Source organism: Malurus melanocephalus, unplaced genomic scaffold (genome assembly GCF_030028575.1).
Source record: "Malurus melanocephalus ecotype Western Australia unplaced genomic scaffold, MMel_1.1 scaffold_277, whole genome shotgun sequence".
Taxonomy (NCBI): Eukaryota; Metazoa; Chordata; class Aves; order Passeriformes; family Maluridae; genus Malurus; species Malurus melanocephalus.
This window is the reverse complement of record NW_026623509.1, coordinates 964099-982877: the sequence shown is the minus strand read 5'-3', so window position 1 is coordinate 982877 and position 18779 is coordinate 964099. Positions and strand designations below refer to the sequence as shown.

The following is an 18779-nucleotide window of genomic DNA, read 5'->3' as shown; positions in this document are numbered from 1 at the left end:
TCCTCGCTAGCTGTGGAGTTCAGAGCTGTTACTGACAACCAAATTGCTGCATTTGGACTATCCAGCATGTCTACTCAACAATGTTATCTTTCCACCATAAGGTGTATGCTCAGTATCTGAGGTCTCCACTGTTTGATCCACAAGCCCATGTCTGACACTGCAAGAAAGCAATCTAAACTGGATCCCATCTCTTTGTTCAGGATCAAAGGCAACCTTTTTATCTAAAAGCTGCCCATACAACAGGTTTTGTCTATCTTTGTACTGTGTTGGAGATTCTTTCTGAAAGCAGCTTGTCTCGGTTTAAAATGATAACCAGTTAAATTTGTGATTTTCGATAAAACATCAACCTCATAATTTTATTTCTCTTTATTGTTATAATGAGTCCTTGTGTGAACCAAAATGGGAGAGTATTTAAAGATATAAATTCCTATGATTTTCTTTTTTTATCGGAAGCTTCTGTGCTAGTCAAAACATGACAGTGGTGTAAAGAAGTCGTAATTCTAGAAATTTARAGATTATATATCCCTTCAGGCAGGAACCACAGTTTGGTTCGGCRTTTATACAGAAGCATTTCCTGTGTGCTTCTATAGCACTTGTACTTTGTAAGAGTCAATGTCTGCTGTGATAAAGTCTWGACCGACAACAGGCTCCTGCCTGGCCAAGCAGACTGCTGCCCTCTACATGTGCTGCAAGTTCTGCCTGTCTTTCTGTCTCTTTGAAGTTTGGATCAATGTCTAGATATTAATTTTCAAAAAAGTGGTGTGAACTTACTGTACTACTGACTTCTTACCAAATTTGTTAGAAATTCACTGCAAAAGTAGTTGAAGAACAGGATGATCATATGACCTTGTTCCCTGTGGAGACTAACCTGAAAGTGTCTTTTTGTACTCTTATTGTTTGGAGAGGAGAGTTATACAAGACTCAATCTAGTAGTAACAAAATCCCACTGATTCATCATGATATTCCCTGCTCCTCATCAAAGGTTGCGTATCCCAAACTACAAACTTCTCAAATTTATTTCTAATTGTGATTACTATTTTTCCAAATAGCTTTTTCAGAAAAAGGCATGTAGGAATAGTTCAGGCCTGCAAACATAGTCACTTGTTTACAGATCCCRTACCTTTAACTACATAACCTGCTGCTAAATTTTAGATTCATATACAGATATACATTTAAAAGGAGTGTCCACATGAGGGAACTTTAAAGACAGAAAGGAACCTTCCCTTAATGGGACATGGACTTCTGCATACCCACTTGGACTATTTAAGATACTTGCAKTCATTGGTTTTTACCATATCAACTGAAGCTAATTCGCTTTGGTTGTTCTGCACTTTATCTCACAAAGCAGTTATATTGTTTTCTGATTGCTTAGGAATTGCATATATGTTAGATAGGAAGAACTTGATTGTAGAGCATCAATTTAAGCAGCAAAACAATTTAAGCAGCAAACTGCTAGGTGATAGTCTTTGGATATGCTGCTTTTCTCTGTCAGTCAGTGCCAGCCAGAAGCAACCATAAATCCTGCTAGGTTCTTGAGAGGACAGATTTAAAAGGTTTATTAGATAATTGAGCTCATCCCCCTGCAAGCATAGAAGGTACTTCCCCAGTAAATGTCATCTTTTTATTACTGGGCTGTTACTGGTATTGAACTAATAAATACAGTCTTGAATTGATGTTATAGAAATTAGGAAMATTTTCAGTTCAAATTGGCATAGTCTTAAGAAAGTCTGAAAAAAGCTTCTGAACAGGCAACATGAAAGCAAAAGRCCAGTTAAGTTAATAAAAATGTTCTTCATAAAATTATTTTTATTCTTATTTTTAAAAGGTATTGGTAGGAAATGAAGATATTTTGAATAAGAGAACTCAGGGAGAGTTCTGTAATGTTCCTATTTTCACTTCTGAGGAGAAATCCTGTGAAAATGGAATACTTTCTACTTGCTTTTCCTTCAGKTGATTTAAATTAAGGTTTACTATTAAATGCAGGAAGGTAATTATATTCTTTACACTAGGAAAAAGTAAGTTTCCTTAATCCTTTCATGGTCACTCCCACTTTTCTGGTCTAATTCTTCAAATGGRGAACCTTTTAGTTTTGATAGAACACCAGGGGACAGCTCTGTATTCTTGCTTTCTAATTAGCTCTTCAAGATATTCACAGCAGTTGCRCAGGTGCTAATTCTAAACTCTGTCATTTGCGTTTTCGTTAGAAGTTAAGRCATTTTGAAAAAAGATCCTAAATTAATTTCCATTCTTAGGTGTCTGGTGATTGTAAARTTCCTTTTCACATCATAAAACTACTGCAAAAAATGATTGCTGTTTATGCTGAACTATGAAAGTTGAATCAGAAATATTTTAGAAAAAACATTTGATGTGTGCTTGAATATTATGTGTAGCACTCAGGTGAACTGTGTATATATGACACTTCTGTACGAGTCATATTCTAAAATGTTTTTGGTAGCAAATATTGCTCTGTTTGCTTTATGTGCATGTTCATCAGACTGTGACATTTAATGAAGAGATCTTTTTAAAGTATTGATAGCCATGAGTAAATTATACTGTGTTTGATCTGTGTTAAAGATTCAAAGTCCAAGATATTTGAATAGACCTTAGAATAAAAATGTAATTAGGTTACATCCCTAAAGTCTGATATATCTTTAAACAAGACTGCAAATGAAACTTTATTAAAACTTCAAATGAATTATTTCTTTGCTTTTTTAAATTCTTTTTCCTTCTCTTCTCTTTCATGTCTATTACTGACATTGCTGCTTGTATTTTACCTGTCTTTTCCAGGGTATTTTAATTATTTACTGATTAATGACTAGTACTGAGATGAAGCTGCCCTCTCACTTACAGGTTTTTTTTTTTTTCTTTGCTTCAAAGCTTTGAGAGGTCTTGGAAAAATGTAGCTGGACCAGCAGTTGTCATCRTAAACTTTCCTGGAGGCAGTGCTTCCTTTCAGTAATTAATAAAGGAGGCTTTTTCCAGAGGTGTCTTTCCAGGGTCACTGAGAGCTGACAGAGTTGCATGTCCTCAGCCATTACCAATAATCTGTAGGAACCATAGGTAAAACAGGCATGAAGATGTTAATAGAAATCTGTCTAACTCTTCAGAGGATCATTCAGATTGGTTGGCACCTTAGCAGGTCATTAGTCCAACTGCTACTCAAAGCACACTTTTGAAATAAATCATCTGCACCATGGAGTAGCTCCAATGCTGGAGTGCTGCATCTGATAATACATTTATTGGAAGCTGTGAAAAGTCCAATCTGAAGAAAATGTAAACACTGCCAAAAAATATTTAAACCAAGGCAAGCATTTGACATGACTTAGCAAAAAAGTAATTTAGCTAAACTAGTCAGCTTCAGTGTCGTTTTCTCTGTTTAAAAGATAATGATCATATTAATCTTTGAGGTTAAATACTTATATAACGTTTTTTCATTAAGCTCTAGTGAACTTAAAAAACTCTTAGGCCCTGAAAAAAAGAACTGCAAAGWATGTGCCATTCATCATTTCGTTTTCTGCTCCCTTCCCTTTCTGCACTTGGATATCCACCTATAGCCACTGAAATGTTTGTGAGGCCTGAAATGTGAGCATCCCACTGAATGCGGGCCTGCTCTTATCCAGTGCCTGGAGCCTTACCGTGTGAGCTTCATGARCACATTTTGCATCTTAGGTAGCCTTTGAAAGTGCTTTGCATATTGAAAGCACTTTGATGATTTGCAAACATGAAAGAAGGCTTGAATGTTATCATGAAGCAATAATACCATTCTCTCTAAAATAGGTATGTCGTCATTTGGCTAATATTCTTTGCAATGTTGTCCTCTAGATTAAAATTGATATAGATCAAAAAGTGTTTACTTATATATAASCAAACAAATTCTAAGAAGGCATCTGACAAATGCTGCTTTCATTAAATGTGTTGACCTACAAAGATGAAGGAACTTTAATTGTAAACCAGAATTTTGTGTGTTGRTTCATTTGAATATGAATGTAAGACAGACAACTTAGTGGAATTTTCATCTGGGACCTGTTTGGTTGTCGGTTTTTTCCCCTCGCTGGTCCACAGTACACCATTCCCAAAGCAGCTGTCATTTCAGCTGCCTGTGGGAAAACCTTCCTCTTTGCAGCTCACTAGTGCTGGCAGCAGAAGGGAAAGGGATTAGAGAGCAGGCAGGCAAGCAACCAGAAAAGCCAGCGTTATCCCTGCTTTGTGAGGGGTGTCTGGGAGAACCCTTTAAAGCAACATCTTTTTAGAGCATGTTTGATATACCAGTGTGCTGGTGGTGTGATACAGAGTGTATGAACTGTCCTACTGTGGGTTCTGCAGTCTGCACTGCCCTCTAGGTTTGTATTAGATGTATTTTGAGTGCTTGAGCTTTAAGGCAAGTAATTTAAGTCCTCAGAGGACAAGACTATATATGTACTAATGTACACTGGATCACTATAGTTCTGTTTTTGTTTTCAGACAACATTTTTTAAGTTATGTCAGCAGAGATTGTGTATCATCCCCTAAACTGCAGTACCAAGGACTAAGCTGGCAGTCCTTCACCCAGAGAAAGGAAGATGAAATACTGTCTTTTTGCACTGCAGTCAATCTACCAGTGCYACATATCAGGTTGTGTGAAGCTCAACTTCCCTTTTATCTCTTTYTTTCTCCTTTGTGTCCTCAAGTGCTCTMCTTCTGAGGCATGATTTCAGCTGTYCTTAGGCAACTGGGATTCCAGATAAGATCTACTGGTGTATTGTCAAACTGGAGAAATGGTCAGAAYACCACATGATGAGCCAACATGGTCATTTCAGTATTCCTACAAACTGCCTACATAATTTGTGCTTAAAGTCTCTGTGGAATCTTTCTGGAAAAAAGATTATCAGCTTCTGTAAATTGATATAAGGTTTTATCCATGATCTTAAAAATACTCCCTTTGATTKTTGTCTGATGATTGGTTTTGTTTGAGATCTTGGAGGGTTATGAAATTACAAACTTTTTTCTTCAATCCCTTCTGCAACTTCTTTCTTGTTTTTTCTCYTGGCATATCAATTTAGGTTAGTGCAAGTGAGTGATGTCCCAGTGGCTTCTGTATAGTTCATTTTACTTCAGGAGTCCAAGGTGGTTCGACTGTTTGCAGAATAAGAGCTTTGTTTTGTGTTTCTCCTGAACACATCTCTGTTAAAAACCTTTATAACAATCTCTGTAGACAGAAAACTGTGGCAGTCTCTTAAGTATTTCAGCATGAATAGTGCTACCATAATTGTCATAACTTTTGATAGAAATTGAGCACAATACAAGTAGTTCAAGCAGTTAGACTGAAATGTAACCATATATCTTTTGAAAGATAATAGCATTTTTGGKTTTCATTACCATTAACTGATGCTTCAACTAGATTTTGTGTTCTCATTGTATGGTGAATWATCTGATGGTAAAAGATACTCTAGATTAAACATACTGTAATATACTCAATGTTCATTACTCCTTTTGGTTGTTGTTTTAATCTACAATGGAATATTTTCTGAAACCCTCAACAACTGTTTTCCATTTAGAATTAAATGTGCTTTCTGCTTACAGAGGTGCTGCTGAGGCAGGGTACCTAAGACCTGTCACTTGTGCAGTTGTTTCTGTGGCATTATTTTCATTGGCAAATATATGAGCTGATAGAAAAGGAAATCATTAGGTGCTCTCAGTATTGCTGAGGCATGGAGCTAGAGCAGGTCAGTCACTGCATTTTGCAGATTGTGACATTTTAAATTACCTGTACACTACTGGAAGCAATCTGTRGACCTAATTAACATCTCACCTAATTAAAGTCAGGACTGTATGTAGAGAATTCCAGATAGTTTTGCACTGCCTTTATTTATTAAATACCACATTATTCAAATTTGCATCTTTAATTTCAGTATTGAAAACTTCAGGTTTGTATGCTATTTTCTTAAGTGGGAGTAACTTTTTTTTTTCTCCTTCAAGTAATCAATGCACTGCTGAATGAGTTCATTTTAATGCACTCAATCATGCCTCTAATGTTTGTAGCTTACGGGCGCAAGCATCAGTAATGCAGGAATGTTATATGGCTTTAGTTTGGGCCATTTCATAAAATATTCATGGAATCAAAAATGTGCATCAAAATAGCGGCTGGGAGAATTACATTTATGTGCCTGCTTTTATGGCAGCTTCACATTTAAACCCATTTGTGTTAATATCTAGTCAATCTTTCTACTTAAAAAAAAAGGCAAAATAGTGGTCTTTAGGTTGGATACCTATTTTGATATGAAAAATCTTTTTGGATTGGGTTTTAAGCAGGAGGCTTATAAATGAACTTTTAGATGATAGAAAAACATTTCTCTTCAGTATTTACAAAATTATGTTGAATTCTTTTCCTTGAATGAATAGATATTTTAGTTCACTTTGAAGTAACTCTGTGAAAATTGTAGCAAAATCTTTGTGTAGAGTAATGCCTTATATTCATATACAATTGTTTAAAACTGATTTTTTACTCCCCAAATGATATTKTGACAATRTTTGCCTTCTGTATTTAAGATTAAWCTATTGCTGATAGRATTTCTTTTGTTATGYCCTGAGTAATATTAAACCATAAAAAAATTATAAAAGTGAAAAATTTTGGTAGTGGTAGATCATACATTGTAAGAGTTACCACTCTGGTTTTTGATTCTTTTGTAASAAGGGATTCTCCAATTCCATTTGATATCCACTGAGATAAATTCTGCATGGCTGTGTGAGAACAAATATGCAATTGCTATTAATGTTGCCAACTGAAAATAGCTTTACTGCTTTGTGTAACATTCCGCAAATAGATTTTTTAAATGTGGATCTCCTAGAAGCACCTTCTGGATTTTCTCTTTGAATTTCTAGACCTATAAAAATACATTTCTGCAAACAGTTTCAACTGATTTTCTTACTCCATGGTTTTTCCTCTCATTTCTTTTTTTTTTTGTTGGGTTTTTTTTTTTCAGTTCATAAAAAAGTATTTTAAAACTGCCTTGTCACAGCCTGTGTGAGATAAAAATATTCTTCTTTTCAGAAATGTTCTGCAATTGGCTAATTTCTTTTTTTAGAATATTTTTCAAGATTTTCAGACAGTGTTCTATGTATGTCTGCAGCCAAGTTTAGTGTTTAAAAACTGGAATGCACTAGCCAGATCAATTCCAGGTGAACTGACTCATGGCAGGGAATGAAGTTGCCAGCCCTCTGAGAAGATTATTTTCCCACAACATTTGAGTTTCACGTAAGCATTATGGATTAAATAAATAGGCTGATAYATCATTTGCCAATGGCAACAAGGGATTTCAGGTTATTTTAATGGAAGAATGAATTCCAAAGTCTAAAATKCTTTACCTTCCATGAATTTGAGAAGTCTCCAAATAGCTAGTTTTATTTGAAAGAGTCTTCAGTATTCAAATTCCCTGTCATATAGGGGCTTTCATGTCAGGAATTCCATCTCTTCCTTGTTTAGGAAACTAGCAGGTATTTTGGCGCTTTGCTCAGCATTTCTTTGTAGTATTTATGTGAGTAGATTGTTTCCCTTTTTACTTCATAATATTTCTTCGTAATTCAGTGAAGCCAAATGTAATATAGATCCATTTGAATATTACCAAAAAAAATCATATTGCTTTTGTATTTTGAAGCTTGATGTAGAGCAATTGTTTCCAAAGAGGTTTCACTGCRATCTGAAAAAGGAATGTCAGGTCACAGCTCTTATGGTTAGGTCAACGCTTGAGAACTATGGGGTAAAGAAAATGTATGAGTTTGATTTCTAGTCTGACAGAAACTTTCTCAAGGGGATGCTGCGAGAAAGRAAGCTTGGGTAAGAATCACCAAACCTGATAGTTCTAACAACCTGAACAGTAGTTCTTAAGATTGCAAGTATTATTTACCAAAATGATGTGTCTTGTTAAGRGCTCAGGTTACAGCATCTTAGGAGAAACTCAGATACTGTGTTCAGCTTCAAGGTGATACCGCTCATTTGTTTGCTGCTTCCCATTCTTACTTGAAGTTTTTGAGTATCAGATGAATCAAATTCTGTTACATGTAGTAAATATGCTCATTTACATGTAGTAAATATACTCAAATATATGACAATACCCTTTCAAAAGAGCAATCTATGTATTCATGAACTTCAGGGGAAATTCCAAGGAGGGAATCTGTATGTGCTTAAAAGAATCAAAATGTACAAAATGCTGGATCTAACTATTAATATTAAATTTCAACTTAAATTTCAGTCATTTGTCACAAAGCCAACAAGAGCTTCTTCAGTATGCTAAATCTGCATTTGGCAACTTGGATAACTGTAATTCTATTGACTTCTGAGATGACTCTGTCCTAAAAAGRTAGCTGAACTGGATAGGAAAAATATCAAATTGGAAACTTCTTAAGAATGGACAATAGTTTTTATCTGTCTTTAACAAATGTACATCTCTATTTCCTGTTACATGTATTGTCAGGGAGCCCATAAAGAGCTTGTACTGGTTATGCCAATTTCCCTTTGCCCTTCTATTYGTGCAGTCTGAAAGTGTGTGATATTTTGGAAAGAATGTATAGAATTTTTCCTGTTTTGCCAATGTTTTGGGCCTTTTCTCCAATATCTGTCCCTGGCTAGAATGRAACTGAATAAACTCTAGTGTCTCCCCTTTCACCTGGCACTGCACTCTTCAGCACCTGTTGTGTTCTCTGGGACTCTTACACAAATTGTAGGCTGTAGAGCCATAAAATTATTTGTCTATGACACTCATTTAATTCATTGCATCTTTGAAAGAGGAGTTTCTTGTACTTGTCAGCTTTAGTTGAACTCATTTTAATCATCAGAGAAGCTTAATATGAAAATAAATTTAATTCTAATAAAGATGAGTTATGTTTTATATTGCAAAGTTGAAAGCATGGTTATAAAGGGGTAACATATGCAAAAGACAAATCTAAATTGAGTTAATAAGAGAAATCTGTCAAAGCTGTTCTGCTGCCTCTAGGTTGGCTGGAGGCCTGGGGAGATAACCTCATTTTCTCTAGGAATGCTTAAAGAAGATCCTTCTCCAAGCTTTTCTCCCTTCCTTTCCTACAACTGGGAAAAAACTTTCCACCTTCCTAATTCTTTTTGCAGTTTGAATGCAGCACTGTAAAAAAAAAAAAATGCAAAGCAGCAATAGTTCCTTATAAATTGCATTTCAGAAGATGCAAACACCTAAATGAACTTTTATGAATGGTTTGTTTCAGCTTTTAATAGAAATAGCAGTGGATATATTGATGATTTATCGGACAAGATTCCTCCATCACACACACACAAACTTATGAAGGCAGGGTCACATTCACAGTTCTCCCTGCTAGAGGATAGTCTTTGTTAAACAAGATACTGTGACCAGAATTGGGTTTTAAAATATTTTTAAATAKAAGTRTTCTTATCTTACCTGCYTCCCAGAAGCTTTTCTGTTCTTTCCAAAAACTTTGAATTTCCATTGTTCAGCAAGCATGGAAATCTCCTAGACTGAATTGTGTGCACAGAAATAAATCTAGCTGAAAGTGAAAGAAAACTACTTGCATGTGAAAATGAATTTAATTCTATCTTCATACTTTYCTTTGCCTTAAAGGTGTTTGAATAACTTACATTTGAAGACCTTGGAGTGTATTACTTCAGGCTCAGTGATTAATCTATCAATGGTTAATGCTCTTGTWGTAAATCTACTAGATAAACTCACCAGCACTGGCCTTGCAATAACTATTAAATAAAATACTTTGGATGATAATTCTTTTTTTCATCAATTAATTGGTTTGAATGAGATTTTTTTTTCTGCACAGTTTTGGTACCTTTACCCTCCACATTTCACATCTTTCAGTACAGATTTTCAAGGAAAAGGGAACTTGAGGAATGGTTTCAGTTGTGATTATTTATGCATAGATGTGAKTTTGATGTATGAAGTCTATCTGAATCTAGAAAAAAAAATCTAGAAAATTCTAACATTGCATCTGTGGAATCACACCCCTTCAACATTATTAATTTACAAAGGAAAGCTAATGTAAATTAGASTGTTACTGAGTACTGTGAAATTTGGCAGTATTTCCAGTGATCTTTGAGTTATGTACTGAAGAGTCTAGAAAAATCTGTGGAATATTTGGCTGCGACTTACTTCTAATGATAGTTATTATAGACTACTAACTTTTAYAATTCTTGTTGATTGCACTGATTTAAATTATGAATTACATTTTTCAGGTCTTGTCACACAAGCTGCTAAGCATTATGAAACATTTTATCAGCTGACAGAGGGCACACCATGGAAGGATGAGACAGGCCAAACTTACAATTCACTAGCATGTCAGCATCTCTGGAGAATTTACACATTAATAGCAGACAAAATGCTAGAAAATAAAGAACACCAAGAGGCCATCAAAATGCTAAAAAAAGCCTTAAAGATGGCAAAAGAAGGTAGGTGGAAAATAATGTTTTTCCATTCCTTCATTCGATGTGCATGCCATGATTTTCCCATGAGTAAAGTAGAAAGTGTCAAGGGTTTAACTGGGTAATTTTTTCCGATGAAATTCAAAGGCAAATGCTACCAATACACATGCAGATCTCACTAAAGCAGAAATGCCTTCTTGCTGACAGTAAAGAAAGTTTTATGTTTTTCAAAGCTTTATCTCTGAAAAAAGCTTTATCCCTGACAGCYTTATGGGAATAATAATATAAAACTGTGAACCCATAATCAGAAAGTGAGGTCACTGATAGAAGCTTGGGTCACTGATTTTGATTGGCTAGCCGCTGCTGATTTGGCAATTTTTGACTGATGTTATCTGCTGSAGAAAAGTTACCTTTTCACTTTATRTAGTTATTTAGTACTTGAAAAAAGCAAATTTTTATCATAAGCAAACAAAATTTTCTATCTTAATACACATAAATACTTTGAAACCTAAAGTAAAAAATTAGAGAATTACAGAATACTGGTGGTAGGAAGAGAGACCTTTGGAAATCATAAGATTGTTAAGAGCAGGCTGCCTATATCCAATCAAGTTTTAAGTGTTTCCACACTTAACCATAACCACTGTGGAGTAGATTTGCCACTGTTCAAACACCCTCACAATGAAGAAGGTTTTTGTTTAAATGTATATTAATTCAAGATATATCAGCACATAACATGAGGTTTCTTAATTTAATAATGTATGGTGAACAATAATAATCTGTGACCCAGTCTTTGARTAGTAGTTGGAATAGATAAACTATCAAAATGGAAAAAACTAAAATATTTTTCAAATTTTAAAATAAGTTTTGCAACAAATAACATTATGACTGTACAGGTCATAATACAAACTTTTGTGTTTTCTATAGCTGTTGTCTATAATATATGCTTAAATCACAGCTGCAGTAAAACTGCTCCTCTTTAGTGTAGTAACTAGAAGGGCCATTGATGAAACTCCCTATCAATGTCTTCTTATTGCTGGTGAAAACTGCTGAATATCAAGARTGTCAAAATGGATCTGATGTCTTTCCAAAACTGATTTTGACSAGGCGCACGTTTTGGTGTCCTAATTTCAAATCAGTCACTTTCACAGCTTCCTGAGGCATGCATCACTTATCATTATGTACAACAAACGTGCGGTTGTTCTCTTTAAGTTTAAGCTTTAGGACCTTTCTGACAAATTCTCCAGTCCTCATTCCAGAGTGATACTGGCTACTGGATATTATCTGTAATGTCCATTCTGTCCTTCTGGACTGTCATCTGTGTTTATGTATTTTATTAATTAGGTTTAGATATTACCCACCTCAGACCCTCAAACTCTTCTTAAGCAAGAAAGWAAGTTCTTTATGTCACTTGGAACTTGTAACTTATTCTTCTGTGAAACAGAATTGCTGTATCCTTTTGGTTTATTAAGTCTTTTAAAGGATAGTGAATACCAGAAAAGACCATCAGGGTTTTGAGTTACAGGCTTTTGAGTTACAGGCTTTTGATAATTTTAAGTAACATCTTAAGTACTATAGATAGAGCATTGCCCTTGCCTCAGCAATTATCATCATTCAGGGAGTTTCAGAACTAGATAAAGGCTTCTGTGTGTTTGGACAGACAGATTATTCTGACAAATGTAAGTAGATAATCTCCCTTTTCATCTTAACTATGTTTATTTATGTATTTTACAAAAYACCTTGATATGCAGCTGTGCTTCAKGTTGATTGTGTTGGAGCAGATGGAKATTGAACAAGAKAWWGACTGCATTTTTRGCTTTTTTTAATTAAATTTYRTGTAAAGRGTTTTTATGGCTACTTTTGTTCTGGAGGGAAATTTTGGAATATAGTGTGATACTTTAAGAACTTACATCATTAGTTTATATTTATTTTGGCATCAWATAGATAATTCTCACTTGAGGAAGCTTTGCAAAAGGACCAGCAAGCAGTTTTTGTTAGACCAGTATCAGTGAAATAAAACCTGGCATGGAAAGGTGTGATGCATCTTAGTTAGCAGCAGCATGTACACAGTTTTCTCTAAGTACTGCTTGCAAGTATAAGTTACCCATTTTTGTTAGTTATTTTAATCCATAGTAGCTTGTAGTACAGGCGGAAGAGTAAAAGATGGATCTGATCTATTGGTATTCTCTGTTGGTGTTTCACTAAGATTCACATTAGCAAAATGCATGGGTTAAGATACATTTTGTGYTTATATATATTAGGGTTTATTATGTATTTATAGCTAATTTTAAATTGAGAATATAGAGACTACTAKGATTTTCTAATGTGAAGACACGAGGACCATTATTAAACAATTAATGACAGAGTACCTTACATGTGTTAGTTTGATTGTACTTCATTACTGAAGGGCMTTTTTTCGGGCTTTGTTGAACTTTCTTGGTGAACTTTGTTAGAATCTTTTGCCTCCAGTTTTATTTACCACTGTGTGTTTTTTGAAAGACAGATATGTCAGGAAAAAAATTATTACAGTATTTTAGCATCTATGTTACTTAAGAACCTGCAAGAGCTGCCTGTACTGATGTGATTTTATTCAGATCATGCTTGTAACTTTACTCCTTTTTTTAGGAGGTGATACAAAGATGCAAGGAGAAGCCGCCTATTGCTTAAGTTTAGCGTACCATTATTCTGGAGAAGATGASACAGCATTAACAGTAAGTTCATTCTGTGCTTTTGCTTTCTCAATGCCTTTCTCTGCTTCTTTGGCATCTTAGGCATTTGCAGAGTGGAAAAAAACTTAGACAGACTTGGCTCACAGGTCTTTTATAACTGTATCTAGTTCTCTAGGCAGGGATCCATGTGGCTCAAGTACTTGTGGTTCCAATAAATTCCAGAAATTATGGAGTCCRGGTTTCCATGTTTGGATCTGTAGACATAATAAAAATTGACAATTCAGGTTATATSTCACTGGCTTTCCTTTTGCTGTACRTGCCTATACAAAATAGTCTCTTATCTATTTAGGGTTTTGTATAAAACACTAGTTTTGCAAATTCGCTTGCTACAATATATTTGTGAGCAACAATGAAAAATATATTAGTTCACACWCTCAGATTGTTAGCACATCAGTAATTTAGAAGAAATATTAATTTCTYTTGAAAAGCTGTAATGCTGGATGCAATTCTTGCTGTGAATACTTGTGTTCAAGCTCCTCTTCTGATGTTTCCCTTGAGCCTTCATAATTCTAAGACAGTGATAGTTGTAATGTGGAGTTCTAGTCTAGAAGGAGGGTTTCCACACTTCTTCATAGGTCAGTGTGAGAGGAAGGATAAGGAGCAACTTGGTTCTTTTGCATAGGTCAGTGTGAGAGGAAGGATAAGGAGCAACTTGGTTCTTTTGCACCAGTCATCAGTCAGAGTCCTCTGCGATCCTCTTAAAAATCCTGTCAAAAAGTTACATTTGGGAGTTCCATTTCTTTTTGTTGCTTGCAGATTTTCTTTTTAAGGAAGCTTCTGAAACCCTGAATTTTGTAATATACAACTATTAATTTTAAATATATGACTAATAGGTTGKGCCTAATGTTTTTAGTTCTACAAAAACACCTGACAATTAAGGAAAGCAATGTACAGGGGCAAGATCTCTGTAGTACCAAAACAAATGATACATTATGTTAAGCATATAAAATATTATTTTACCAGTAATGGTGCTTATTAACAGTGCTTTTCAGTGTTAATAACACAGTGGAATTTTCTAATATAATGGCATTATGAATAATATTATATTAAAAGCTTATTAAGTATCTTTATTCAAAAAGGATAATGTGTTCTATGGAACCAAGAAAAAGAGGTGCAGTTTTAGCTCCTTTTGTCCTTTACAGTGATCAATATAGACAGCAGTAAAATATCAGTGGTTGACACTGCTCTTGAGCACAAGTTGTCTTCACTCTCCAATAGGAAATCATTGCCTAAAATTTACCCTTCTGTTCTCAGTTTAATGGTCTCTGTATCCAAGGGAGCTCAGATGCTTACGGAGATGAAATCATTGCCTGCTGTTCCCAGGGGCCCACTGGTTATCATTACACATAACATGCAGACAATACTGCTAGGAGCCAGTTTGCCTCATGGTAATATGTAGTTCATCACCAGCTTCTGTAGCATGCTAAAGAGGTCTTGCCACACAGCTTGGGACTATTCGGATGTAGACTCAGGGGTCTCAGCAGTTATTTCCCTGCTTTGCATCAGTTTTCATCTTCTTTATCCCTTTGTGCCGTGGTCCACCTCAGGCAGTCTCCTTCTAGGGGAATCTGAAAGGAGCAGCTGTTACAGACACCATTTCCTCCAATTGTTGCCACTTGGTTCCTTTTGCTCTTTAGCCTCCCCCAACATGCACACACAGTATCATGCATATGAACTTGTTTCTCTTTCATTCATGTCTTCTAGCAGGGCAGAGAAGCATATGTTCAAAATAGTCATTATCTGTTGCAGTAATTAAAGATTGAAGTGATTAGCTGCAGCCTATTCTATAAAAAATATGCAGTCACTTTGTATCGAATGGGCTGKTTTTTTAGAGAAGGTTTTTTATTTGCTAAGGACTTGGTGTTTAACATTATTTGATTTGGTGTGTAATCTGTGTAAATTAGTTTAATTTGATTTTATACACATGATTAATTTCAATGGAGCTACTCATATGTAAAATATAAGCGTGTGCAAGTTTAAAAGCCTGAGAACTAATTACCTTCAAGAGCAGTGGGATGTGTTCATAATATTTTTCATATCAKCTGGCTTATAATCAAACGTAATGGTTTTTCCACAAAATATTAATCGTTCATATTATATAGATTTCATCTTAAACATTATAGATTTTGTCACAGAGAGTTCTCCAGCTAGGCTAATTTTAAAGTAAAAGTTACTGTTTACTTGTTTTTTTCCTCAGACTCATTATACAAGCAGAGTATTAAGTGAAATATTTCTGTGTCATTAGAAATCTTTCATAAAGTATTGTAATCTAATGCTTGATGTGAGAATTTATTTTTTTATTTTTAGACTGGGCTTTCAAAAATGCTTCAAAGTGTAGGGTAACATGGATTTTTTTCTCTTTCAATTAGAGTTGCATCCCAAATCATTAGGAAAAATCCAGTCCTCATTCCTCATCTACATGTTAGGGGTTTTTTTAAGTGTTCCTTTATTTTGGATATTGAATCCTGGGCTTAAGATATGTTACCTATTTAAATAAAAGAGGCAGTATTCATCAGTAGTGAGGCTCATGCCAAGCAAAATGTGATAATTTATGACATAATGCTGTCTGGATGAATTGTCATAATTATGATACACAAGCCACAGGCATAAAATTATCAAGAAAATTTATGAACTTGAAAAGACATCTTCACATTCAAAATGACCCTATTAAAGCAATCAGAGGTGATTAATGGCCATAAACTTAATTTCTGAAAAAGTCTGTGTCAAAACAACTGGAAATTTTGTCTCTTCTCATGCAGCTGGGAAGAATATGGGTTTATCTGGGTGCAGATATTCTGAATACCTCCCAAACATTGAATAAGGTGAYTGAGAAGAACGAGTGTGAAGTTAGAAGGCTGAACTTGTAGTCAGTGGTGTCTGAGTAGACCACTGAGTTTAGGTTAAAGYTTTCATTATTGTTACCACAAAAAAAAACCTCTCAAGCTGAGACTCATAATWCACATCCAAAGATACTATTACAGAGAAGTTATTTCAAACTTCCTTCTTTTAAATCATCCATGTTGTCCTTTATACATCTCTAAGTAATATTTGGCCATTGGTAATGAAGTGTAACATTTTTAGCTCAGCGAATGGCATCATGCRCTTGAAAAAACAGTTTAGCATACCAGTTTAAGAAAAGGTCTCATAATTCCTCAAGGCTCCACTTTCCTTGAAGTGATTTTTAAACTGTTCTTGAAACTKTATTCATTTAGGAATTTAGTGGTTTTCATATCTGAGTAATARAACCCCAAAACTTTCASTCYTCTTTGAAGGTAGGCACTTCTGATTGATCTTGATGCAAACTATCAATTTTGTACAGAGAAATATGTGGCCCAATTTGGAAATTGAATAAATTTCCTGTTCCTGAAGGGTCCCACTGCTGCTAGACACTGGTGACGATAATACAAACAAAATTATATGAGAGAATTAGTATTGTGAGTGAACTTTGTCCTGACAAAATGTACTGATTCAAATACTGAGGGAATTAAATTAAAAATTATTTGTGTTGAGAATACTAAAGCAGACCTGGAACTTCAGAAAAGAGTTGAATGTCTGATCAATCAACGAATGTTTTTGTTTTTAATTTAGCACTTAATTCTTAGAGTGAAAGACAGTTATAACTTTCTATGGAGATGAAGGTTAGCAACCTCTTAGTGCAGGAAGGATTTCTTCTGTTGATTTAATGTAGATAYGTTTTTTCCTATCTTAACCAGTTTCTTGAAAACCTGGGGAAAAAAAGTGTTGATTATCTCTGAGATGCAGTRATGTTACTTTCCTTCAATATTTTTYCATATATCACACAGTTTTGCACCTTGGTGTTCTGGTGTCCACTATACTTGCCCTGAAACATGCTATCATTTTCCTTTTYAGTCTGTGGTTCAAATTGCATTTTGGTTGCTCAATGGCATCACAAAAACTCCCCTCAGTAATGTGAATTTTTGTCAAGATAAATGTGCTACAAAATACCCTCTGTAAGAAAACACTCTTRAATGTAGTACTGCAGAATTGCAGTAGTCTAGTTATATGAAAATTATAGAACAGAGACACAAAAAAATCTTAAATGCATTAAAAATCTATTACCTGAGGATAAGAAAATCACATTATCACATTTCCATGTTTTCCCACAACAACGGTGAAAATAAATGCACTAGCTACTTGTTGATTTTGACCTTACTCTTCAGGAGTCTCATGTTCCATAAGAATGGCTACCAAAACACCATGGATGGTGGATTTCCATCTCATCCATTAACATTTCAATTTACTTATTCATACAGTCCAAAAGAGTAAGACAACTGCAATGAGTTGAAGGTTTGACTAATATAATAWTATTAAACRTCCTGTATTTAGAAGCTGTGCTATTTAACRTATCAAATGTGGTTTCCCAAACTTCAAAATCTATTTTGGTAATATTTTGACTACTTAAAAATGATAAATTTAATTTTTTATRKTTTTATKTATTTATTATTATTGCCTTACACACACATGCAGGCACTTACACACACAAACACACTTTCTCTATGAGTATGCAAAAGAACTGGAGGGGAGTGCAGTGCAGCACTAGTAGAAGTACAGTTACATAATAATAGATACCCAAAGATCAAGAGAATTCTTTGTATAACTCTGAATAATTTCCATGGAATTGTTGCTAATTGTTATATTTGACCTCAAAAGAAGCAAATGGCCCATACTGAAGTGCTCATCTCTAACATGTTGAAAAATTGAGGACAAAGCCATAAAAATTCCTTAAATTGGGGGAACAAAAATATGTTTACATCTGCTTTTCAGCAAGGCATRGAGTGCAGAGCACTTGGCAGTCATGGAGCCTCAGCTCAGGTCCTACCTTTTTGGTGTTGCTGCTGGGATGGAGCAGTCTGTGCTCTCTGCTGCTGTGGCCAGTGTAGATGGCTCTGCCTTGTGTTTTCCCAGGCAGGTTGGCAGCCAGATTGGACACAGCTATACAGGATCTGTTTATGGGAAGGAAGGTTGCCATTATTCCCCTTGCCCCAACTGAGATTTCTAAAACTCCAATAACTCTTCTGTCAGTTACAAGATGTTATTTGGGCATTTTCTCTTTACTCTATTGACTTTTTTTCAGAGTAGCTAATAAAATGTGCTCCTTTTTATGTTTTTCTCCTTTTTACTTTTTTCTTTTTTCTTTTTTAACACCTGCCAATATGAAGTTTCCACTAATTTCATTCTCATAGACTAGAGAATGCCTTTGTCTCAAAAGAGACAATGCAGTAGAGCTGTATGTTATGGAAGTTATTTATTTTATAAACTTTAGACCACATTGGATTTCAAGCTTAGGTGTGCGGAACCTCAGAACCTAAATGCTGTATATAAGGAATTGAGGAAAAGGAATAGTTATAGCATGTCTAAATTCATAGCTTACGGTGTCAAATAACAATAACATACAAGATTTTAGGGACTGCCAGTCCATTYGTGTGTAGACATTAGTGAAACTGCACATTCTATGTCCAGGGCTGTGGCAAATGGCTGAAAACTACAAAAGAAATTTTCTAATTCTGCTAGATAATATACTTAAAGAAGTCAGACTTCTAATGARTTATGAGAAAGGAAACATTCATACCCACACTGTAGAAATTCAGGAATTTCAATACTTAAACRCAAATATATTCATAGTATGGGAGGCTTTGTTTTCTGTT

The 18779-nt window shown here is 34.9% G+C and overlaps 1 protein-coding gene across 1 annotated transcript in view; it reads left to right on the top strand.

Moving 5' to 3' along the window:
• Nucleotides 1–18779, top strand: part of TTC29 (tetratricopeptide repeat domain 29) — a gene marked incomplete at its 5' end in the record, with an annotated part of 95941 nt that overhangs the window by 15396 nt on the left and 61766 nt on the right. The window contains 2 exons of the mRNA XM_057376292.1: nucleotides 10202–10414; nucleotides 13010–13095. Of these exons, the coding sequence (XP_057232275.1) occupies nucleotides 10202–10414; nucleotides 13010–13095 (299 nt within the window). The remainder of the gene's footprint in view (nucleotides 1–10201; nucleotides 10415–13009; nucleotides 13096–18779) is intronic.